At 41.1% G+C, this 24,705-nt stretch overlaps 1 protein-coding gene across 2 annotated transcripts in view; it reads right to left on the bottom strand.

Moving 5' to 3' along the window:
* Positions 1–24,705, bottom strand: part of si:dkey-162b23.4 (sodium/hydrogen exchanger 9B2) — a 64,615-nt gene that overhangs the window by 33,557 nt on the left and 6,353 nt on the right. For both annotated transcript variants that reach the window (XM_034188300.1, XM_034188301.1), the window contains exons 2-5: positions 23,806–24,042; positions 11,757–11,958; positions 2,526–2,696; positions 1,339–1,481 (exon numbers count right to left, since the gene is read on the bottom strand). In XM_034188300.1, coding sequence (XP_034044191.1) covers positions 1,339–1,481; positions 2,526–2,696; positions 11,757–11,958; positions 23,806–23,910 — 621 coding nt within the window. In that variant the 5' untranslated portion in view covers positions 23,911–24,042. The remainder of the gene's footprint in view (positions 1–1,338; positions 1,482–2,525; positions 2,697–11,756; positions 11,959–23,805; positions 24,043–24,705) is intronic.

Below are 24,705 nucleotides of genomic sequence, written 5' to 3'. Positions count from 1 at the left end.
TACAGGCAGTTTTCTTGAGACAAGTCGGGAAGAACATGAACATTTCCAAGTCACTGAATATGTCTTAGATGAATTCACATCAATCACTGAGGGAAGCAGCCAGACAACACTGATAGTGTCAAGTTGGGTGTCAAGTGCTACATGTGCCTCGAAATGCCACACACACCTTCTGCGTGAGAGGGGCTTTAGACTGATGATTAATCAACTAATCCTTACAGATGAATTACCCATCTATATTATAATAGCCAAGTGGCCCCTGTGTGCGTGCGTGTGTGCGTATGGCTTTGATCACGGCGAGAGATGAAGTTTGCCGTTTGGTATGCTTATGTATTTTAGGTCATGGATGAACGCTGCAAAAACGGGAAGTTGATAGGATTAATATTTTTTTGAGAAATTAGCAATTTAACTAACCAGCAAACGACATTGTGCTGCAATGCACCATGGGAGTTTGGTTTTAAATGCTATTGTGGTTCATGGTAGTGGTTCACACTAACAACACTATTAGTGTTACTGATTCATTGTGTTTTTGTAGTTCAAATGGCGTTGTCAGTTTAATAAAGTGCTATGTTGCTGTTAACATGAGTGACGCAAGTGTGACTTAATGCTCCTGGTACCTTAAGTGAAAAGTGTAGTGCTTTTAATGTCTTCCGCCACAGTCTCTGTTTGTCAAATTAAAAGCACCTGCTTACAGCAGAAGGTAGAAAAGATAAAAAGCTCTGTGTGCTTGCATGCAACCTTGATCACGCACAAACAAGGGAGAGCTGGCATTTGCCATTTGGTATGTTTATGTATTTTGGGTCAAGGATGAACACTGCCAAAAATGAACAGTGGGTTCTAAAAACATTCTGGAATCACACACCATTCCAACTCATTATAGAAACTTTGCACAATTTATTACCTCCCTTGAAAAATGTCAGCTACCTATTTTATAAACACTACCTAATCTAGAGCTCATGGATCCCCATGGGCAACGTGCTAGTTTTTTTTCTTTACATTTTCTATATTGTCCATCTTTTTTGATTTGAGGTTGTAAAAAAACACTTTACCTCATGGAGTGCTGGTGGCTGGTGGCTGCTGTCTGCTGTCCCACATTCAAAAGCTCTGCAGAAAACCTCTAACTTGAGCCTTCTTTCTAAATTAATAGCAGAGTGCTTTGTGTTTGGTATACTTGTGTCTTAAAGGGGATGACAGATGACTCTCTGACTGGTTTATTTCATACTGTGCCTAAAACACGCCCATGTATGTTCCAAACTAAAATATAAGCCCTACATTAAAACATGGAAATCTTGTAATTTAGGGAAAACTTCTCATCAATGAACAGTAAAGTATGTGGCATACCAAGGGATCCAATCCCAGACCTGCTCTGGTCAGAATGACAGCCAGAGCAATATTCCTCAAGGAAGCAGACCATCTGAAGTTAACGTACACACCATCTGTGATAACTGGAATATTCCGCAGCAGGAAACCCATCAGCAGCATGCCTGCAGCACACCAGAGGGTGGGAAAGGAAAGATGACACTTTGTTCTCCTGCAATCCTACCTATTATCACAGACTGTCTATCACACAGATCCATGACAACACCTGAGACACTGAGTGCAGAACAAAGAACAACACAAATACTTTCAGTCAACTGTTGTCAATATCATGAAAATTCAGTAAGGTATATCTTATATATTATATTCCAATTCTAAGGTGGAACTATGCCAGTATCAAAGGTATATCTAAATATCTAAAAAGGAAGAGTAAAATAGGAGAGTAGAAAAGAGTAGAGCCACTTAGGTGCCTGGTCTTGAGAACCTCTGTCAAATAATATTCACACTTATCTGCTTTTCAAAATATGCTGCATGTTTAAGAGCACGGCATGAGAACACAGACAAATGTGAAATTCCAAGTGCAAAGACTGGTGAAATCTGCCTACAAAACAAACAAGAGTGCTCTGAGAGCACAATATCCCCCACTCCAAAAGTATTGTGCCCCTTGCTATTTCACACATTTTAATATGTCTATGCCATTTCAAATACAAAAAGTAAATACGGCTTCTTAATATATATATATATATATATATATATATATATAATTCCAAAATTATCTTCCTTAAACTCAAACTCAAAGCAAATCCCTACAACTTGATATAAATTAATTAATAACCTAAAAGCCAAGGTGATGGGTTGCATAAGTAATGGGCCACTTTGGTATAACACCTGTAAAAAATCTGTTTTGTTGCCAGTTTTCTTCTTCTTCTTCTTCAGACAAGTCAGGGGATGGATACATGAACTTTTCCAAGTCACTGAATATGTCTTGGACTTTATTTACATCAATTATGAAGAAATGCAAACAGTATGGCACTCAGACCATTGAAATTATAAAGGTAAAACCAAAAGTAGCCAAAAATGGCCAGCTATACCCTGGACCCCACGGGGTTAAATATCACATGACCTATTTAGGTGTCATATAAAACAAATAATGAATGACTTCCATTCCTTATTTGTATAATAATGCATATACAACAAATTCACAGCCTTACCCAAGAGTGGAGGGAAGGGTGGAAGGTTGGGCAGACGGATCAAAGCAACCAGTTTGCCACCAATTAGTGAACAGAGGAAAAGCACAGTGATGCCAAACAGATTTCCCCCTGGGAGACATTCATCCTCTGTGATAGACCAGACAACTCCAAAGAGTACAGCTGCCAAAAGGACTGAGAGAGAGAGAGAGAGAGAGAGAAATCGAGATTGTCACTCAAGTATAATATGAAAAGGCTATTACAAGCATCACAACAGCTGGATGATCACAGACTGTTACAATCAAATCAATTTTATTTATATAGCGCCAAATCACAACAAACAGTTGCCCCAAGGCACTTTATATTGTAAGGCAAAAGCCATACAATAATTACAGAAAAACCCCAACGGTCAAAACGACCCCCTATGAGCAAGCACTTGGCGACAGTGGGAAGGAAAAACTCCCTTTTAACAGGAAGAAACCTCCAGCAGAACCAGGCTCAGGGAGGGGCAGTCTTCTGCTGGGACTGGTTGGGGCTGAGGGGAGAGAATCAGGAAAAAGACATGCTGTGGAAGAGAGCAGAGATCAATCACTAATGATTAAATGCAGAGTGGTGCATACAGAGCAAAAAGAGGTGAATAAAAAGAAACACTCAGTTCATCCTGGGAACCCGCCAGCAGTCTAAGTCTATAGCAACATAACTAAGGGATGGTTCAGGGTCACCTGATCGAGCCCTAACTATAAGCTTTAGCAAAAAGGAAAGTTTTAAGCTTAATCTTAAAAGTAGAGAGGGTGTCTGTCTCCCTAATCCGAACTGGGAGCTGGTTCCACGCAGTAAGCCAGAAAACAGAGCATTACAATAGTCCAATCTAGAAGAGACAAATGCATGAATCAAAGTCTCAGCATCAGCCATAGACAGGATGGGACGAATCTTCGCTATATTTCGCAAATGGAAGAAAGCAGTCCTCGTAATGTCTCTAATGTGGAGATCAAAGGACAACGTAGGATCAAAAATTACTCCAAGGTTCCTCACTTTATCCGTATGATGTATAACACACGGACCTAAGCTAAGTGCTAGCTGATCAAATGTACACCGATACCTCACTGGACCAAGAACCATAACTTCAGTCTTATCAGAATTTAAAAGTAGGAAGTTATTAGACATCCAACTTCTTACTGATGCAAGGCAATCTTCCAAAGATTTTATGTGATTGAGATTACCAGCAGTTATTGGCATGTACAATTGAGTGTCATCAGCATAGCAATGAAAGGAAATCCCAAAGCACCGCAGTATATTCCCAAGAGGTGCTACATAAAGGGAAAAAAGCAGGGGGCCTAAAACGGATCCCTGAGGAACCTCAAACTTCATGTCCCTACAATCAGAGGAGATGCCATTACACAATACGCAGTAAGAGCGACTGGACAGGTATGACGTCAACCAGGCAAGAGCAGTTCCAGTAATCCCAAAGTGATTTTCCAGCCTATTGAGCAAAATATGATGATCCACAGTATCAAACGCAGCACTAAGATCCAGCAGCACCAAGACTGTGGTGGTATCTGAGTCCATTGCTCCCAAAAGGTCATTCACTACTTTAGTAAGTGCTGTCTCTGTGGAGTGCTATTTTCTAAAAGCAGACTGCAGTGGCTCAAAAAGATTATTCTCAGTGAGGTAGTCCACAAGCTGTCGCGAAACCACTTTTCCAGGATTTTAGAACAAAATGATAGATTAGATATCGGTCTATAATTCTTCAATACACTAGGGTCGAGATTGGATTCCTTAAGTAATGGTTTGATCACTGCAGACTTGAAACATTTAGGAACAGATCCAGAAGTTAATGAGAGATTTATAATTTCCAGCACAGTTGGTCCAAGAATGGGCCACAGGTCCTTAAATAGTTTTGTTGGTATAGGATCAAGTAAACAAGTTGTACTTTTTGTAGACGTCATGAGCTTTGTCAGCGCGCCAAGTGAGATACCATCAAAATCTGTAAATCTGGGTAACATCTCAGTGGGCGCATCCACCTCCATAGCAGTATGCAGTGGTTGGACCAAAGCCTGCTGAGATATGCTCAACCTAATATCCTCAATTTTCTTCTCAAAATAGTCCAAGAAATCCTGTGCTGAAAAGGGAGAGTGAATAACAGGTGGCTGTCCATGAATGAGAAATGCCACAGTTTCAAACAAAACCTTTGAGTTATGCTTGTTTTTATTGATCAAATCAGAATAATAGGCACGCTTTGTAGCCAGTAGTGCATGCTTATAATCTAAGACAGCATCACGCCATGCAAAGTGGAACACCTCTCGTTTGGAAAACGCCATTTCCGTTCCAACCCTCTAGCCTTCTGCCTAAGGTCACGCAAATAACTGTTGAACCAAGGTGTCTGCGCCTTGGGAAGGCATGGCCTTAATAGAGGAGGCGCAGTCTTACTGAGTGTGGTTTTTAGCACTAAATTCAGGCTATCCGCAAGGCTGTCTACTGACTGAAAATTCATCAAGCTTGAAGTCAAGATTTCTGGTAGTCTCGCTTTGAGTTCAGTCAAAGTTGAAGGTTTAATACGTCGCCGCAATGATAGGCAAGGTTGTTGCTCCACTAAACGCGGCTGCGTAATTGTAAACCTAATAAGCGAGTGGTCAGAGACCGCCGATGCAAGAGGCAGGATGTCGATATTTGTGACAGCAAGGACACGTGCAAGAACCAAATCCAGAGTATTACCACTGATATGCGTTGAACCATGAATGAACTGCCGAAATCCTAGTGCATCCATGATTTCCATAAATGATTTACCAAGGGGATCAGAGGGCTTATTTATATGAATGTGAAAGTCACCAATAATCAAAATACTGTCTACACTAGTTGAAAGACTAGAGATGAACGCACCAAATTCATCTAAAAAAATCAGAATATGGGCCAGGAGGCCTATAGACAGTGACAATATAACATAGCTGATTTCCAGTTTTATGACCTTGACAGTACTTAGCATCATGGGCATAATGGAGAATCAGATACGCAAATGAATTATATTTATGACCCCCAACAGTTACTAAAGTAAACCTGGATTTATAAATAAAAGCAACACCCCCGCCTTTCCTCACATCATGTGAAACGTGACTAAAAGTGTACGGAGGTGGGCAGGCTTCATTCAGAGGAAGGACAGCTGTGAATTTAAGCCAGGTTTCACATAATCCAAGCATATCCAGACGATGATCCACAATTAAGTCATTCACCAGCAATGACTTCAGAGACAATGATCTGATGTTAATGAGACCCAAACTAAGGATCTCGGTGGGATCAACAGATTTTAATGAAGTCATGCGGAAGTTCTGCTCCTCAGCAGCCAGTAACGCAGCGTGTTTCAGCAGCCGGAGGAGCTCAGGTGAAACACCGCGTCTGCGAGCCCGCAGACGACAGCACCGGCGTAAAAACTCCACAGCCCGGTGAGAAGCAGCAGCAGGAAGCTGCGGCACAAACGGACACAGCTTTAGCGGAGCTGATCGGGTCATCGGAGAGGACAGTCCAGGAACAACAGGACGAATCCAGCAGCCTCTCCTGCGCAGCGCGCACTCCCACGCCCAAAAATCAATCAATCAATCAATCAATCAATTTTATTTATATAGCGCCAAATCACAACAAACAGTTGCCCCAAGGCGCTTTATATTGTAAGGCAAGGCCATACAATAATTACGTAAAAACCCCAATGGTCAAAACGACCCCCTGTGGGCAAGCACTTGGCGACAGTGGGAAGGAAAAACTCCCTTTTAACAGGAAGAAACCTCCAGCAGAACCAGGCTCAGGGAGGGGCAGTCTTCTGCTGGGACTGGTTGGGGCTGAGGGAGAGAACCAGGAAAAAGACATGCTGTGGAGGGGAGCAGAGATCAATCACTAATGATTAAATGCAGAGTGGTGCATACAGAGCAAAAAGAGAAAGAAACACTCAGTGCATCATGGGAACCCCCCAGCAGTCTAAGTCTATAGCAGCATAACTAAGGGATGGTTCAGGGTCACCTGATCCAGCCCTAACTATAAGCTTTAGCAAAAAGGAAAGTTTTAAGCCTAATCTTAAAAGTAGAGAGGGTGTCTGTCTCCCTGATCCGAATTGGGAGCTGGTTCCACAGGAGAGGAGCCTGAAAGCTGAAGGCTCTGCCTCCCATTCTACTCTTAAAAACCCTAGGAACTACAAGTAAGCCTGCAGTCTGAGAGCGAAGTGCTCTATTGGGGTGATATGGTACTATGAGGTCCCTCAGATAAGATGGGTTCTGATTATTCAAAACCTTATAAGTAAGAAGAAGAATTTTAAATTCTATTCTAGAATTAACAGGAAGCCAATGAAGAGAGGCCAATATGGCTGAAATATGCTCTCTCCTAGTCCCTGTCAGTACTCTAGCTGCAGCATTTTGAATTAACTGAAGGCTTTTCAGGGAACTCTTAGGACAACCTGATAATAATGAATTATAATAGTCCAGCCTAGAGGAAATAAATGCATGAATTAGTTTTTCAGCATCACTCAGACAAGACCTTTCTAATTTTAGAGATATTGCGTAAATGCAAAAAAGCAGTCCTACATATTTGTTTAATATGCGCTTTGAATGACATATCCTGATCAAAAATGACTCCAAGATTTCTCACAGTATTACTAGAGGTCAGGGTAATGCCATCCAGAGTAAGGATCTGGTTAGACACCATGTTTCTAAGATTTGTGGGGCCAAGTACAATAACTTCAGTTTTATCTGAGTTTAAAAGCAGGAAATTAGAGGTCATCCATGTCGGAGGGCTTTTTTATAGAGCAACAGACTCTTTTTCCAGGCTAAGTGAAGATCTTCTAAATTAGTGAGACGCCATTTCCTCTCCAACTTACGGGTTATCTGCTTTAAGCTGCGAGTTTGTGAGTTATACCACGGAGTCAGGCACTTCTGAGTTAAAGCTCTCTTTTTCAGAGGAGCTACAGCATCCAAAGTTGTCTTCAATGAGGATGTAAAACTATTGACGAGATACTCTATCTCACTTACAGAGTTTAGGTAGCTACTCTGCACTGTGTTGGTATATGGCATTAGAGAACATAAAGAAGGACTCATATCCTTAAACCTAGTTACAGCGCTTTCTGAAAGACTTCTAGTGTAATGAAACTTATTCCCCACTGCTGGGTAGTCCATCAGAGTAAATGTAAATGTTATTAAGAAATGATCAGACAGAAGGGAGTTTTCAGGGAATACTGTTAAGTCTTCAATTTCCATACCATAAGTCAGAACAAGATCTAAGATATGATTAAAGTGGTGGGTGGACTCATTTACATTTTGAGCAAAGCCAATTGAGTCTAATAATAGATTAAATGCAGTGCTGAGGCTGTCATTCTCAGCATCTGTGTGGATGTTAAAATCACCCACTATAATTATCTTATCTGAGCTAAGCACTAAGTCAGACAAAAGTTCTGAAAATTCACAGAGAAACTCACAGTAACGACCAGGTGGACGATAGATAACAACAAATAAAACTGGTTTTTGGGACTTCCAATTTGGATGGACAAGACTAAGAGTCAAGCTTTCAAATGAATTAAAGCTCTGCCTGGGTTTTTGATTAATTAATAAGCTGGAATGGAAGATTGCTGCTAATCCTCCGCCTCGGCCCGTGCTACGAGCGTTCTGGCAGTTAGTGTGACTCGGGGGTGTTGACTCATTTAAACTAACATATTCATCTTGCTGTAACCAGGTTTCTGTAAGGCAGAATAAATCAATATGTTGATCAATTATTATATCATTTACTAACAGAGACTTAGAAGAGACAGACCTAATGTTTAATAGACCACATTTAACTGTTTTAGTCTGTGGTGCAGTTGAAGGTGCTATATTATTTTTTCTTTTTGAATTTTTATGCTTAAATAGATTTTTGCTGGTTATTGGTTAAAAATATCGTCCATCCCACAGGAGGCGAGGACCAGACCCTCTAGTGAAGGCTGCCAGGTAAAACTTAAATTTCACTGATGCACCACTCCGCTTTCCGCGCCTTCTAAAGCGCCTCCTCCGGAGAGGAGCGCAAGGAAAACGGAGCAGGTGGAGCGGGACCTCCACGAGCACAGGTGGCAGAGCAGGGCGGGGCCCTCCCAGCCCGGACCCAGACGACAGCAGCGGCTCATAAAGAGCATTAATGTCCAAGAGAGACTGACGATTATACACAAGCAAGGCAGAGGGGTCCCGGCAGAACACACAGAGCAAAAACACAGCAACAAATAACAAAAAACTCAACGAGCGGTAGAGACAGGGCTGACGGCACGCCAAACACACAGGTGCCATCTTGCCTTCATGAATCTTCACTATGTTTTGCGGGTGGAAGAAAGCAATGTTAAATTTAAATGACCACAAAATCTGTAATCCGGATCAGATCTGGATCAAACTTTGTCAGTCAATACTGGATACCAGCCAACACAATGCTCTCAAATATGAAATTCTGTCTTTTTTGACAGAGTTATGAATTTTTGAATATTTGCTCAATGATAAAGGATAGGGTTTTTTCCAATATTTCAATTTTTTTCTGACTTTGACCTTTGACCTCAAAAATTGAATCAGTTCTTGCCGATTAGGATATGAATCCTTTACAAAAATTTCCTAACAATATATGAAAAATTGTGGGTTCCAGGCTGGAACAAACAAACAGGGGCGAAAACATGGTAACATGACCGGACGCAAGATATATAATGTACCACAACCCCGCAATGCCAAGTCCCTAGGACGTGCATTTGAGAGTGACGCACATTCGAGAATGTGCAGGGATGTCCCACGCATTTAAAATGCTCAAAACCAATTTTTAAAATAACATCTCCATTTTTGTTTGTTTCTTCTTAGTGCCTTCAGCAAGATGCTGCTTCTGTCCCTCTCTCCTTTTCACAGAAGATGGGGTCAGCCTGCTCTGTGTATGAGCATAGACTGTGTAAGTGGTGCTTAGAGTGGACAGCATACAACAGCGATCCAGCCTGCATCACTCAACAAATAAAGTTTGGAAGAATAAATGGAACTGCCAACTTACGTTTTTCTTCCAAACTAAGAACCTAAAAGCATATGATCCACATTTGTGTAGAATCACTCTCCCTATATGTAATCAGACCACGCTACGTGGTCTGTTAGAAAAGTAACAGCCCTTTTTATTTTATGCAAAAAATATATGGATTTGATTCATATGTTTTTATGTTAGCCAAGCTTGAACCTTCGTGCGCATGCGTGAGTTTTTTCACGCCTGTCGTTTGCGTCATTCGCCTGTGGGCAGGCTTTGAGTGAGCACTGGTCCACCCCTCTCATCGTTTTTTCATTGTGAGGAAATGGCTGAATGATTTGGGCTTTGTTCCATCAAAATTTTTTCAGAAACTGTTAGAGACAGGCAGCTGGAAACCATTCGGAAAATTCATTTGGCTTTCGGTGAAAATTTTATTGGCTTCACAGAGATTAAGGAGTGTTACTACCGCTTTAAGGACGGCCCACAATGGCACACGGCGCGCCGCTGATGGATGCCTATCTCGGCTTTCAGTGGCTTACCAGTCGAGTGAGTATAAGAGAAATTGTGGAGAGCTGGGCATGTCCCAACTTGTCCTCTGACACTCCAAAACGGAGGTGTTCTTTGTCTCGCTCCATCAGCGGCTCCGTCATGATGCGCGAAGCCTTCGCCCGGCTTTCCATGACAATATCTCTTGTTAAAAGTGAAATCTGCCGGAAAATGGCTGATGTCCGGCTCTTGTGATAACCAGAGAAATTGCACACGATGGTCCTGGATCCACACAGCCATCCATTTAGAAATGAAGTGGTCGTTTCAGCCTGTCAATCGAGGCTCGGAGCATGGCACGCCATTTGCCATTGTGGGCCGTCCTTAAAGCGGTAGTAACACTCCTTAATCTCTGTGAAGCCAATAAAATTTTCACCGAAAGCCAAATGAATTTTCCGAATGGTTTCCAGCTGCCTGTCTCTAACAGTTTCTGAAAAAATTCTAATGGAACAAAGCCCAAATAATTCCGCCATTTCCTCACAATGAAAAAACGAGGAGAGGGGTGGAGCAGTGCTCACTCAAAGCCTGCCCACAGACGAATGACACAACCGACAGGCGTGAAAAAACTCATGCATGCGCACGAAGGTTAAAGCTTGGCTGACGTAAAAACATATGAATCAAATCCATATATTTTTTGCATAAAATAAAAAGGGCTGTTACTTTTCTAACAGACCTCGTATATGCACATTTAATAAGACAACACTAACAATTTATTCCACTACATTACTTAACTTGACATTAAATATGAAATTGTGCAAGATTTCCCAAATAGCAATGCTGTCTACGATGGGTTTTAATCTGTATACAGGGATACTTTAGGACATGCCACAATTTGTGCAAAAATCAAACAAACTTATAATTGATAAAATATTGAAGGCAATCTGGCGCGACACATTGCCTGACTACTGTAAAAAAAAACAAAAAAAAAACTGCTGCAGAGTGAATTTATTCATTGCGAATGACAGGAGCTGTGATGCAATTCAAAAACTTTTAATGAAAAAAGAGTTTACACTTACACTCTGTTACACGGTGCAAAAGTGTCTATGCAGCTCTCTCCTGCTCACAGATTAATGCTACTATATGTAAGTTTTTGAACACAGCAGCAAACGCTACCCAATATTAATGTTTAATATTTTAAAAACTATTCATACCTATGTATAACATCAAATGACATGAAATTTAAACACAAATTAGTGAAATATGAAGTTTGCATCATATTAACTTTAAATTAAACTGGCTCAAGTTGTGGCTCTTACAACAGATTTAAATTTCAAAAAATACATTACAAATCTTGAATTATTTATATCCTTTTATTCTGCTTCACTTTAACAAATTTCCAGCCAATTCTGAAGGTGCGAAAAGAATAACTAGAGCCAATTGTGGTTTCATTTCAAAAGACCTGCCCCCACAGCATCATGGAAAAGTAATACCTTTATTCATAGATTTACATTTGTTTACACTGCCCTTTTTCAAATATAAAACTACATAATCTTGGACACACTTTGCTTCTGTGGCATCAATTGGCACACCACCTATCTTAGCACACTTGAGTGGCAACTGAAATTAGCAGCTCTATGTACTGAAATCGGCATGTCCCAGGGCTTAGTGGCCAAAATTTCTATTGCAAACCCTGAATAATAATAACTTTCTTGTTATATCTTGGAAGTAAAAAAAGGAAATGCTATTCAACAAAGTGTTTGGTATGATGCTATATAAACAGGAGCCTGAACTGCTTACCTTTGGTAATGATAGAGGCAAGGAGGCCTCTTAGTGGACATGGACAATATCTGCGGTGCAAAGGGCAACAAACTACTGGAGGGTCCGTGTTGGTGCCAGCATCCATACAAGGGCTACGAGGAATGAAATAGGTGGTTTCCTCCGTCACATTTGGACTGGAGCAGCGTCGCACCACCACCTGAATCTGATTCACACTTAGGTGCTGGAAAAGTCAAGAACACGGGGAAAAAACAAATGAACAATCAGAGATGTTGTCAGAGTTGAAATCTGTAAAAAGTAACTCAGTTAACTAAACACAAAGAATGATCACGCCAGAGACTGAATTTCATTTCCTGATCAGGGAGAGTCAGCGTGACCCCTCATCACTGTCCGTCAGTCAGCTCTGAAGGGCCCGCCCACTTTGCTCCTGAATTTATTAACACACAGACATATTACAGAACAATATACAAGGCACAGCTGTGTTTCTTCAGTCAATTCATTTTGTATCACTTCGCACCTGGAAGGCGCCCTGCAGTCTTGCTCAGACAGATAGTAATTGCTCTTCAAATTGAAACATTACAGTGCCAGCCTCGAACTAGTGTATAGGCTGTGTTATTCTCTGCTCAAGGCCGAAATATTAATCTGTGCTCGACAAATACATAGCTTTAGCAAAACAATCTGCAAATTCATTCACCAACAAATGTTACTTTTCTCTGTGTTCAGCAAAAACATAGCTTTAGCAAAACAGTCTGTGTATTCATTAAGCAAAAGAACAAATGTTACTTCAACAGTTCAGTTTGTATTACTGTTTTAACAATGAGTGATTATTTAGAAGAATAATGGTGCATGAACTCTTACACATGCATAGATGTATATATGGAAAACAGAATAGAATCAAAACAAGATGAAAGGCAGTTCATCAAAGTAAAGGCATCAAAGTAAAGACAAAGACATTAATATTTGATAATAATATTGACAATATATAGAAAACTATCATTATTTCCCCTGTTTATCAAATTTAATGTCTACATTCTCAACATCATCACTGTAGAAACGTCAATAAACTTACAGTGTACCTAACCATCATTTTGCCCCGTTTGGATGGGGTGACATGATTCAGCATCTAATAGCAATAACGCAATATAGTAACGGGCAGTAATAAGCCAGTATCTGTGGTGGAAATCATCCGTTGAGCCATTGATTAAGCAAGAGGACAAATCACAATACTTAGTAATCTAGTTACCCCAGAACATTCAATAGTAAGAATTTAAAGGACGCGCATTCATCATACAACACAATTCAACGTTTTCCATCAGATACACATTCGTCAAACACCATTTATTTGTATAAATATTTAAACTGATTGATATTTGGACATCGTTGGAGCTTCTCAGGTAGCTTATTCCAATTTTTTGGCCACAAATAGAGACACAGAAGCATTTCCTGGTCATCCTTGCGCCCGAAATTTTTAAAACGATATAAACCCCTTAAATTATATATTCCTTCTTGTTGCATAAAATATCCTTGAATTCTGAGAGGTACTTGCTTAATTTTTTTTTCTTTATACGTCAATCGAACAGTCTAAAATGAAATCATGTCATGAAGTTTTAAAATCTGTGATGTGATAAACAGTGGATTGGTATGATCCTGATAACCTGCATTATGAATTATTCTTAATGCCCTTTTGTGAAGGTTGAATAATGGTTGTACTGTAGTTTTGTAGGTATTGCCCCATACTTGCACCAAGTCAAGTAAGGTGCAATCAATGTGGAATACAGAGTATGTAGTGATTTATCATCAAGAATGTGCTTTGCCCTGCTTAATATTGCCATACCTTTTGATACTTTCTTTTGACTATGTTGAATATGTGCTTTCCAGTTGATCCTGCCATTGATGACCACAACTGACAACTTGTTCTCTTTGACAGGTTCCATATTTACCCCCTGTATGTTTAACTGTATTCATCCATCTTTTTATGTTTTCCAAATAACATTATTTTAGTGTTTAGACCATTTTAGTGACAGTTTGTTCATATCGATCCATCTTTTCAACTTTATCATTTCTGATCCCAGATCATCTAGTAATTGTTGCAAATTATCCCCTGAACAAAATAAGTTTGTAACATCTGCAAAGAGGACTGCTCTAAACAGATCAGAGACTTTAATCCAATTCAAAGCCACTTCTCTGATTGCATAAAGCTCCATCTTTTGAAATAATATGTTGTGATTGTGTCAAAAGCCCCTTTTTTTATGTCAACAAATAATCCTATCACTATTTTCCTTTGGTCCACATGTTTATTAAGCTCTTCTATTGCATCTAAACCCATATTGACTATCATTAAGCAAGTTGTGTTGTCCATCCTGACCCATAGTTATTCCTGCGAACCAAACATTGTTCATGTATCAGATTCTGTCATTATTTCTATTTATTATTGATGTTTAAGCATTGATTAATCCAACAGATCTATTCTGGGATAAATTGCTAAAAGATACTTCAATTCACTTTCAATGATCCTGCATGTTTGATGTTCTGTGCAATTAAAGCTGTTTTGACATGACACCTCTTAATGGGTGTTCCCCCACCCCTTGGAACCCCTGCCCAGTATGGAAGGCTGCGAGCCCATGACGGGTAAGATCCCATCTTAAACCCTGGGACAACCTAAGGCAGGCCCAGCCACGATTACTCCACCTTGTCTCTGTGACGCTCTGACTCACTAGGACATGAGGATATGGTACTGGGGTACTGTGGTGGGGTCAAATTTGCCCGTATGCCTACATGGTAGGCAGTGTATTAATGTAATTGCAGTATTGGGACCGTGGCCACGGCCGGGACTAGTTTCCGCAGACCCTTTTCCGGGGGGACGGGTCTCCTCCCTAACGGGTCGACGCTTGTCGGGGTGAAGGCATACAGATTTCAGCGGTGGTGACAGAGTGTGATCACAGGTGAGACTGCTTTTTTTTTATGTGCACGTGTGTGCGTGTGGCGGGACCACCGCGAGGAAAAACCCCGTAATGTCTTTTTTGGTTTGTCTCTTGGCTTAAACACTGTAAGGTGTGAGGCTAACGCCTTGCTGTAAAGCGTTAAATTTTACTCAGAGAGAAAGAGAAAAGTCAGGTGGCGCAGCGGTTAAAGACCATCTGTTACGGAGCCGCGTGCGCGCGCTGCATTCCCGCTGTGTCAGACACCTGATTTGGCTGTTGGCTCCAGATTGAGCCGGCAACGGTTACAATTGGCAATTAATAAAGCAAGAGACAACTAAAAGACCACTTTTGGGTCCGGAACAGCACGTAAAAACTGTACAGTGTTTAGGTCGGTGAAACCTTCGGTGGGCGAGCCGTAAAATTCTGATATAAATATATTATATAAATTCTGATATAAAAACCGGTTGGAGCAGAAAGCGTGATAACAGCGGAGCTAAAACGTGATAACAGCTGAAGTGCAGTGGTGTGAATGTGTTTGTGTGAATGTGTGTGTTTTTACGACTGAGGACGTTCGCAACTGAATCGCGGGGGGCCTGTCACCACTTTTAACCCACTGGCAGAAATGAAGCCCTGTCTGTGAAGTACGTTGTAAGCGTTCTATACGCACCACACCTGTTTGTGAACCTACGAGTCTGGAAAGAAGCCATAAGCAAGGTCACCCACCTCTCAGAGGTCGAAGTGGTGACACTTTTCAGACTGATCGGTGACCAAACAGTGAAAAAAAGAACAACAGCCTGTTCATTTAGATCTCCCTATGAGATAACCCCACGATCAGCTAAAACGGGTAACTGCTGTTGTTCTCACAGCCAACATGACACACAACCACAGTCTAATGATTTTAGGTATATGGAGGTTAAATTTCCCGGGTCACCTAAACATTTAAGCATGTGGCAAAAACAGTTCAATTTCTCAGGGAAATTACAGCCAGAAACAACAACAGAATTAGTGGATAATATAAAGAGGAAAGTTAAGGACTCTGCAAAAAAGCAAAAATAAAAATAAAAAGTGTGGGTTAGAAAATGCACTAAAGTGGAAAAGTGAAGCCTACAGTTAGCGTGAGGCTGAGAATAAAGTCAAAAACAAACTGAAGCAGGGACAAGACGAACTTAAGAGCATCTTTTATAATAAAAATGAAATTGATAAAGAGACACCGGGAGGGAGCCAGAGGCCCCCTCCGCAGAATGCAGGCGCAGCCCTTTACCCAGCCGCAGATAATGTAGAGAAGCTTGAATCTTCGACTGGACTGGGTTGCTTGACGCGAGGACGTTTCGCTTCAAATCGCAGAAGCTTTCTCAGCTAAAATTCTTGCTCTGGAAGTCTGACTTCTGTCTGACTCTTGTAGAGAAGAATAAATGTAGTCCAATGTGTTCAGGACCACCGTGCATCTGCTTTTATCCGCTGGCAGGATAAGGATGCTTTGGTCCTTTTGCAGTGCTGACAAAGCTTTCCGTTCTTCTCCGGCCAAGATCAACAACTTGCTCAGTGACTCCAACACATACGAACGTCTGAAGAGGGACCCCACGAGCGGCTATAAGAAGAAAATCATTAGCTACCTCCAAAACCTGGAGAAAGAGGGACTCATCGACAGGCAGACATACTACAGACTGTACCCTGGGGACGCCACTCCGTGCATCTATGGACTGCCCAAAATCCACAAACAGGACGTGCCACTCAGGCCTATTGTATGTAGCACAGATTCCATCACGTACAATTTGGCCAAGTACCTCAAGTGGATTTTGGCTCCTCTAGTGGGTAACTCAGACCACCATGTGGAGAACACACAAGATTTTGTGAACAAGATCAAGGACCTACAGCTGGAGGCAGATGAAACTATGGTGTCATTTGATGTGACATCGTTGTTCACCTGCATCCCCACTGCTGAGGCCGTCTCAGCTGTGAGGCAGAGACTGCTGGAGGATGTGTCTCTACTTGAAAGGACCAAACTCACACCAGACCACATCTGCCAACTCTTGGAGATCTGTCTCAACACCACGTATTTCCTGTTTAGGGGGAATTACTACAGGCAGATTCATGGTTGTGCGATGGGGTCTCCGGTATCCCCCATTGTGGCCAATCTGTACATGGAGCGAGTGGAGAAGACAGCCTTGACGTCTTTCACAGGCATCTCTCCCAGTCACTGGTTCAGATATGTTGATGACACATGGGTCAAAATCAAGCAAGTTGAGGACTTTACAGAACACATCAACTCGGTGGACGCCAATATCAAGTTCACACGAGGATACCAGAAACAACCATTTAGCCTTCCTGGACTGTGATGTTACGATTGGAGAGAACAGGCAGCTCCAGACAGGGGTTTACAGAAAACCAACTCACACTGACCAATATCTGCTCTTCGGCTCAAACCACCCCCTTGAACACAAGCTTGGGGTGATCAGGACGCTTCAACACAGAGCCCTACAGGTGCCCACAACTGCAGAGGGAAGGACTAAAGAACAACAACGTGTCCGGAAAGCCCTCACAGTATGTGGGTACCCACGATGGTCCCTGGACAAAGTGCAGAAGTCCCAGAGAACAAAGAGACCAGATAGACAGGAGACGGAGACAAGAAGAAGAGGAGTGTCTCTCCCTTATTTAGCAGGAGTAGGGGAAAAACTACAGAGGATCTTCAGACAGCACAAAATCCCAGTTTACTTTAAACCAGTTAACACCTTGAGACAGAAATTAGTTCACCCTAAGGACATGATCCCTAGTTACAAACAGAGCAATATAGTGTATTCTATCAGATGTCAGGAAAACTGTAACGAACACTACATAGGTGAAACAAAGCAACCTTTACACAAAAGGGTATACCAGCACCGCAGAGAGGGCGCCAGTGGACCTCAGTCTGCGGTTCACCTCCACCTTAAAGACACTAACCACACGTTGAGGACAAGGAAGTTAAAATATTAGCCAGAGAGAAGAAATGGTTTGAGAGAGGGGTCAAGGAGGCATTCTTTGTGAAACGTTTGAAACCCAGCCTTAACCGGGGAGGGGGTCTGAGACACACTTTATCCCCTGTTTACAATGGGGTACTCAGGTCAAAGGAGTTTCAGTCTTTTGTTCATGGTAATGAGTCATTCACGTCATCAAGGGAGCCATCAGAAAGGCATTCATCCCATCATTAGAGGGACAGCTGTCCTGCCATTAGGTGTGCTAACTACAGCACAACAGTTGCTAATTAGAGCTATTGTTTAGTCACTAGCCTATAGCAGTCTGCCTCTCAGTAGGAGGGGTCTGGTTAGGTTTAAAACTCCAGCTTTTGTTGGCTTCTGTTTTATTCTTCTCTACAAGAGTCAGACAGAAGTCAGACTTCCAGAGCAAGAATTTTAGCTGAGGAAGCTTCTGCGATTTGAAGCGAAACGTCCTCGCGTCAAGGAAGCCAGTCCAGTCAAAGATTCAAGCTTCTCTACTATGGAAACCACCTGGACAACTGAGAGCCTACACAGAAACAAGCCGCAGATAATGCTGAAGCTACAGCAAGTGCGCCTCCTCCACCTCCTTACACTCACCAGACCACAGACGATGACCAAAGATCCAGCATCACCTGAACACTTAAAAATGTGGCGAGAGACAGTTAACTTCTTGGGAAAATTACAGTTAAACTCCACAACAAAGTCATTTGATACCATAAAAGAGAACACCAGTGATTTTACAAAAAGGCAAGAGAGATGTGGAGTGAAAAATACCAGACCATGCTTTTGCACCAAAAACAGCAGTTTTTAAACCTGCCGGAGCAGTCATAATGATGTGTGAGGAAGAAGTGTATTTTGTAGGATAGGGCAAAGGTCAGCGCCGCAGAGCGGCCAGAGGCAAAGCCCATGGGAGTGATATAAAGAGGAAATTGACATGTTGGATGTGTGGGAAGAATAGACACTTTGCGCGTGAATGTACACACTCGCAAAGATAAGGAGTTCTCCGTTTTCAACATGAATTTTGTTTATGTACATACAACCCTGGCAAAAATTATGGAATCACCGGCCTCAGAGGATGTTCATTCAGTTGTTTAATTTTGTAGAAAAAAGCAGATCACAGACATGACACAAAACAAGTCATTTCAAATGGCAACTTTCTGGCTTTAAGAAACACTATAAGAAATCAGGAAAAATAATTGTGGCAGTCAGTAACAGTTACTTTTTTAGACCAAGCAGAGGGAAAAAATATGGACTCACTCAATTCTGAGGAAAAAATTATGGAATCATGAGAACAAAAGAACGCGCCAACACATCACTAGTATTTTGTTGCACCACCTCTGGCTTTTATAACAGCTTGCAGTCTCTGAGGCATGGACTTAATGAGTGACAAACAGTACTCTTCATCAATCTGGCTCCAACTTTCTCTGATTGCTGTTGCCAGATCAGCTTTGCAGGTTGGAGCCTTGTCATGGACCATTTTCTTCAACTTCTACCAAGGATTCTCAATTGGATTAAGATCCAGACTATTTGCAGGCCATGACATTGACCCTATGTGTCTTTTTGCAAGGAATGTTTTCACAGTTTTTACTCTATGGCAAGATGCATTATCATCTTGAAAAATGATTTCATCAACCCCAAACATCCTTTCAATTGATGGGATAAGAAAAGTGTCCAAAATATCAACGTAGACTTGTGCATTTATTGATGATGTAATGGCAGCCATCTCCCCAGTGCCTTTACCTGACATGCAGCCCCATATCATCAATGACTGTGGAAATTTACATGTTCTCTTCAGGCAGTCATCTTTATAAATCTCATTGGAACGGCAACAAACAAAAGTTCCAGCATCATCACCTTGCCCAATGCAGATTCGAGATTCATCACTGAATATGACTTTCATCCAGTCATCCACAGTCCACGACTGCTTTTCCTTAGCCCATTGTAACCTTGTTTTTTTTCTGTTTAGGTGTTAATGATGGCTTTCGTTTAGCTTTTCTGTATGTAAATCCCATTTCCTTTAGGCGGTTTCTTAAAGTTCGGTCACAGACGTTTCCTCCCATTCGTTCCTCATTTGTTTTGTTGTGCATTTTCGATTTTTGAGACATAATGCTTTAAGTTTTCTGTCTTGACACTTTGATGTCTTCCTTGGTCTACCAGTATGTTTGCCTTTAACAACCTTCCCATGTTGTTTGTATTTGGTCAAGAGTTTAGACACAGCTGACTGAACAACCAACATCTTTTGCAACATTGCATGATGATATACTCTCTTAAGAGTTTGATAATCCTCTCCTTTGTTTCAATTGACATCTCTCGTGTTGGAGCCATGATTCATGTCAGTCCACTTGGTGCAACAGCTCTCCACGGTGTGATCACTCCTTTTTAGATGCAGACTAACGAGCAGATCTGATTTGATGCAGGTGTTAGTTTTGGGGATGAAAATTTACAGGGTGATTCCATAATTTATTCCTCAGAATTGAGTGAGTCCATACTTTTTTTTCCCTCTGCTTGGCCTAAAAAGTAACCGTTACTGACTGCCACAATTATTTTTCCTGATTTCTTATAGTGTTTCTTAAAGCCAGAAAGTTGCCATTTGAAATGACTTTAGGTTTGTGTCATGTCTGTGAGCTGCTTTTTTTCTACAAAATTAAACGACTGAATGAACATCCTCCGAGGCCGGTGATTCCATAATTATTGCCAGGGGTTGTAGGTTGCAGTTCTTTCTTTTCGAGAAGATTATGCTTGTTATCAATTTTTACTTACTTTATTCTGCTGTCGCTATATAGACAGATTGTGTGTAATTATTGTGAATTGTTTTAGATAAAACTGTCAAGGTCACAGTTGCTGGCTCCTCAAACATTTTAAAGTGTGGAGATACTGAGAAATAAGTGCACATTAATCAATTTTGTACGTGTATATGAGTGTGAGTTGGTGTCCAGGGTAAAAGATAGAGTATTTTGAGGGAGAATTCTGAAATAGATCTGTTGATGAAATAAAACTTTTCAGCTTGTAAGATGATAACTCAAAGACAATAATACTATCATTTCCTACTTTCCATATTGAATGATCATATAACTGGAATGAAGTGGTTAAAATATGGTTGATTTTTGTACACTGGATAAGGTGTAAAAGTTGGTTAGTTTCACCTACTTAACAGATGTTAAGCAAAGCTGATTAAGATTATATTTCAGTAGAGTGATTAATGATTGGATTTATTGTTGTGTGATATATCTTTGTGTGGTGTTGGTTTGAAATTTGTGTGGGTTGATTCTTTTCTGTCTGGGGGAAAAGAAGAAAATTCAGATTGACTGCTTCAATTGAACATTGCAGTCTTTGGCCAATCTTGCCTCAGTAATCATGAATGAGCTACTGTGGAACGGACCACTTAGATCAATGAGTTCCAGCAGGTATTCATGAACTTGCTGGAAACAGGCTCATCTAGGCAATGAAGACTTTGGGTTATAAAACATTTCTATGAATCAGTTCCCCAGTATACATATTAAATACTGCTAAAAGATTGAAAAATTGTCGACTGACTGATCCACTCATTATTTTTGATGACATAACAGACAGAAGGGAGCAGTGGTTGTGGTAGATTCTCTGAGGACTATTTAAAAAAAAAAAAAAAACTGATAGTGAGACTGTGATTGCATACCCGGTTCTTGACCTCTGGGCCCCAAACAGCCTGACAGAAGGTTGGCGAAAGAAAAAAAAAAAGTCTCCTATCAGTCCACTGTAATCAACAGTTCCGTTGAGTTCTACAAGTCTACATGTATGTATATACACTCAACAAAAATATAAATGCAACACTTTTGGTTTTGCTCCCATTTTGTATGAGATGAACTCAAAGATCTAAATCTTTTTCCACATACACAATATCACCATTTCTCTCAAATATTGTTCACAAACCAGTCTAAATCTGTAATAGTGAGCACTTCTCCTTTGCTGAGATAATCCATCCCACCTCACAGGTGTGCCATATCAAGATGCTGATTACACACCATGATTAGTGCACAGGTGTGCCTTAGACTGCCCACAATAAAAGGCCACTCTGAAAGGTGCAGTTTTATCACACAGCACAATGCCACAGATGTCACAAGATTTGAGGGAGCGTGCAGTTGGCATGCTGACAGCAGGAATGTCAACCAGAGCTGTTGCTCGTGTATTGAATGTTCATGTCTCTACCATAAGCCGTCTCCAAAAGTCGTTTCAGAGAATTTGGCAGTACATCCAACCAGCCTCACAACCGCAGACCACGTGTAACCACACCAGCCCAGGACCTCCACATCCAGCATGTTCACCTCCAAGATCGTCTGAGACCAGCCACTCGGACAGCTGCTGAACAATCGGTTTGCATAACCAAAGAATTTCTGCACAAACTGTCAGAAACCATCTCAGGGAAGCTCATCTGCATGCTCGTCGTCCTCATCGGGGTCTCGACCTGACTCCAGTTTGTCATCGTAACCGACTTGAGTGGGCAAATGCTCACATTCGCTGGCGTTTGGCATGTTGGAGAGGTGTTCTCTTCACGGATGATGCGAAGGAGATGTGTTGCACTGCATGAGGCAAATGGTGGTCACACCAGATACTGACTGGTATCCCCCCCCAATAAAACAAAACTGCACCTTTCAGAGTGGCCTTTTATTGTGGACAGTCTAAGGCACACCTGTGCACTAATCATGGTGTCTAATCAGCATCTTGGTATGGCACACCTGTGAGGTGGGATGGATTATCTCAGCAAAGGAGAAGTGCTCACTATCACAGATTTAGACTGGTTTGTGAACAATATTTGACGGAAATGGTGATATTGTGTATGTGGAAAAAGTTTTAGATCTTTGAGTTCATCTCATACAAAATGGGAGCAAAACCAAAAGTGTTGCGTTTATATTTTTGTTGAGTATATGTTGCGTGTAATGTAACACAGGTCTTCTTTGGACCTGTGGACGTTTTTGGGTTTTTATTTGGGAAGAGTTGGGTTATTTTGCTTGTTTGTTGTAGCAGTTGTGGTATTCTGTTCGTGGTCTGGGGTGTTGGAGGAGGAGTGTGTGCACACACAGCTGCTGAGAGAAGCTCTAAATGTTCACTTCCCTCCTCCTCCTCCTCCTCCTCTCCCTGCCGCTCCACACCCGCACAACTTGAGAAATTGAGAAACACTGCAGCGATGTTTTGTTGTGCTAAAGTAGTAGTGTTTTTGTAGTGTTTTATAAGTGTTTGTTAATTTAGAGAGATATTGTTTATTTGATGTAATCAATTCCAGCTTTAATGTTGTTTTGCATTACGTTACATTGACTTTACCAAACACATTCAGTGTTCTATTTTTTGAAGCGTGGTTTGTTTTGGGAACAAAGTGTAATTTATCACTCCAGCCGGAGAGCAGAGCAGAAGGTTGTACAGTGTGTGAACAGTAAGACTATGTTGATTATTGTAACATGTTTATAGAGCTCCTGTTGAAAGCGTTAATGTAGGTGAGGGTGAACTGACAGCAATGTAGAAGCAACAAATAATAAGAACTCAATATTTTGATCATCCTGTGTTCCAATTGAAATAATGTGAACTCTCATGAGATGCAACTAACCCCTGCTGCAAATCAAACATCCGCAGAATATGGACTATGAACCCTCATATTTGGTGTTAGGTGCATCAAATGTAACCATTGGCCACTCCGTGTGTTTACAATTTAACAATGTAACACTGATAAGTACTCATTCAACCTTTGAATGTTGCACCCTGAACAGTGGCGCTCCCCATCAATATGTTGACATTAAGGTACGTCACTTCACCAGAGTCCAGGAAAACACTTCCTGACAAAGAGTAATGTGAACATATGGACTCAGACCAGAAAATTAGTGTTTGTAATTCATACAGCACTTGAACATACAGAGAGTGGTTTTGCAGCTACATTTCAAATTACTTTTACTACAGAATTAAAGCAGGTTCCCAAGCTAAAAATGTGCAAAGCAAAAACATCATACATTAAAAACAGAATAATTAAATTAACCCAAAAATTGATTGGCAAAGTATAAGAAGTAGGAGCTAGATAGTAACAGGAAGGCTGCATAATTTCAGACTGTATGTTTAAAACAACACATGCTTTTCAGTTTGGAGAAGGAAATAGAAGTCCATAAGTCAAAATTAGGTCAAAGTCAATAATATACGTTTTGAATGGTTGAACTACTGTACCTCCACATGGTTTGCTGCAGGACTTGCATCTGGCAGTGGGCTTGGTGCAGGACTGGGTGCAGGGCTCCGGTTCGGGGTAGCAGGCTTGGGCTCAGTTTGCTCCATGGTAATGAGTTAAAGTATTACTGGTCCCCTCACTACTCGTAACGCTGCTCAGCAACCCAAAAGGTGTGGCTAACCATTGACAGGCAGTTCCTTCAATTCCTGTTCTGGGTGTCCAGCTTCACCCATTTGCTCCTATTTATACAGCACATACTTAATCACAAGAAAAAGAAAAGGATGTTAAGGTACTCAATGGAAGATCAAAACTGATGCAAATACAGACTATAACAAACACAAGACCAATCTGGGTGAAAATATGTACAGTAGAAATTGGGAAAAAGTATTTTGCTCAGCATTAATATTGGTATAATTAAGGGAGGTTAATTTTAAAAATGCCATGTATAAGAATGCATAGACTCAAACTCAAAATATTTAAAGTGGCATTTCACAATAAATGTACCATTTTAAGAAACAGTGATATACAGAACAGTGCCCATACATAATCACATTATCCCCTTTTATCGCTTTGGGTGCAGGAGGGGACTGATCGGTCAATGACACCGGACCATCTGTTATGCAAGTTCTTCATGGAGGGGAAGAAAGTGAACAGATGTGACTAAGAGCCCAAAAATCTCAGCAGCTTTCATATTTGGGAGATACCATAAGTTTGCGTGTTTAATAGCCATGTAATAAATGAATTATTAACCTTGCTTACTCGGTCTGTACGGGAATATCAGACCTCAGTGTTATTTTTTTGCACGGACCTCGCTATGCTCGGTCTGTACTATCAACGCCTCAGTCTGATATTTTCCCATACAGACTTAGCACTCGGTTAATAATCCTTTATTATCACACTAC

The sequence above is a fragment of the Thalassophryne amazonica genome, chromosome 15 (assembly GCF_902500255.1).
Source record: "Thalassophryne amazonica chromosome 15, fThaAma1.1, whole genome shotgun sequence".
NCBI lineage: Eukaryota > Metazoa > Chordata > Actinopteri > Batrachoidiformes > Batrachoididae > Thalassophryne > Thalassophryne amazonica.
The sequence above is the reverse complement of the archived record's forward strand: the minus strand, read 5'-3'. Positions and strand labels throughout refer to the sequence as shown.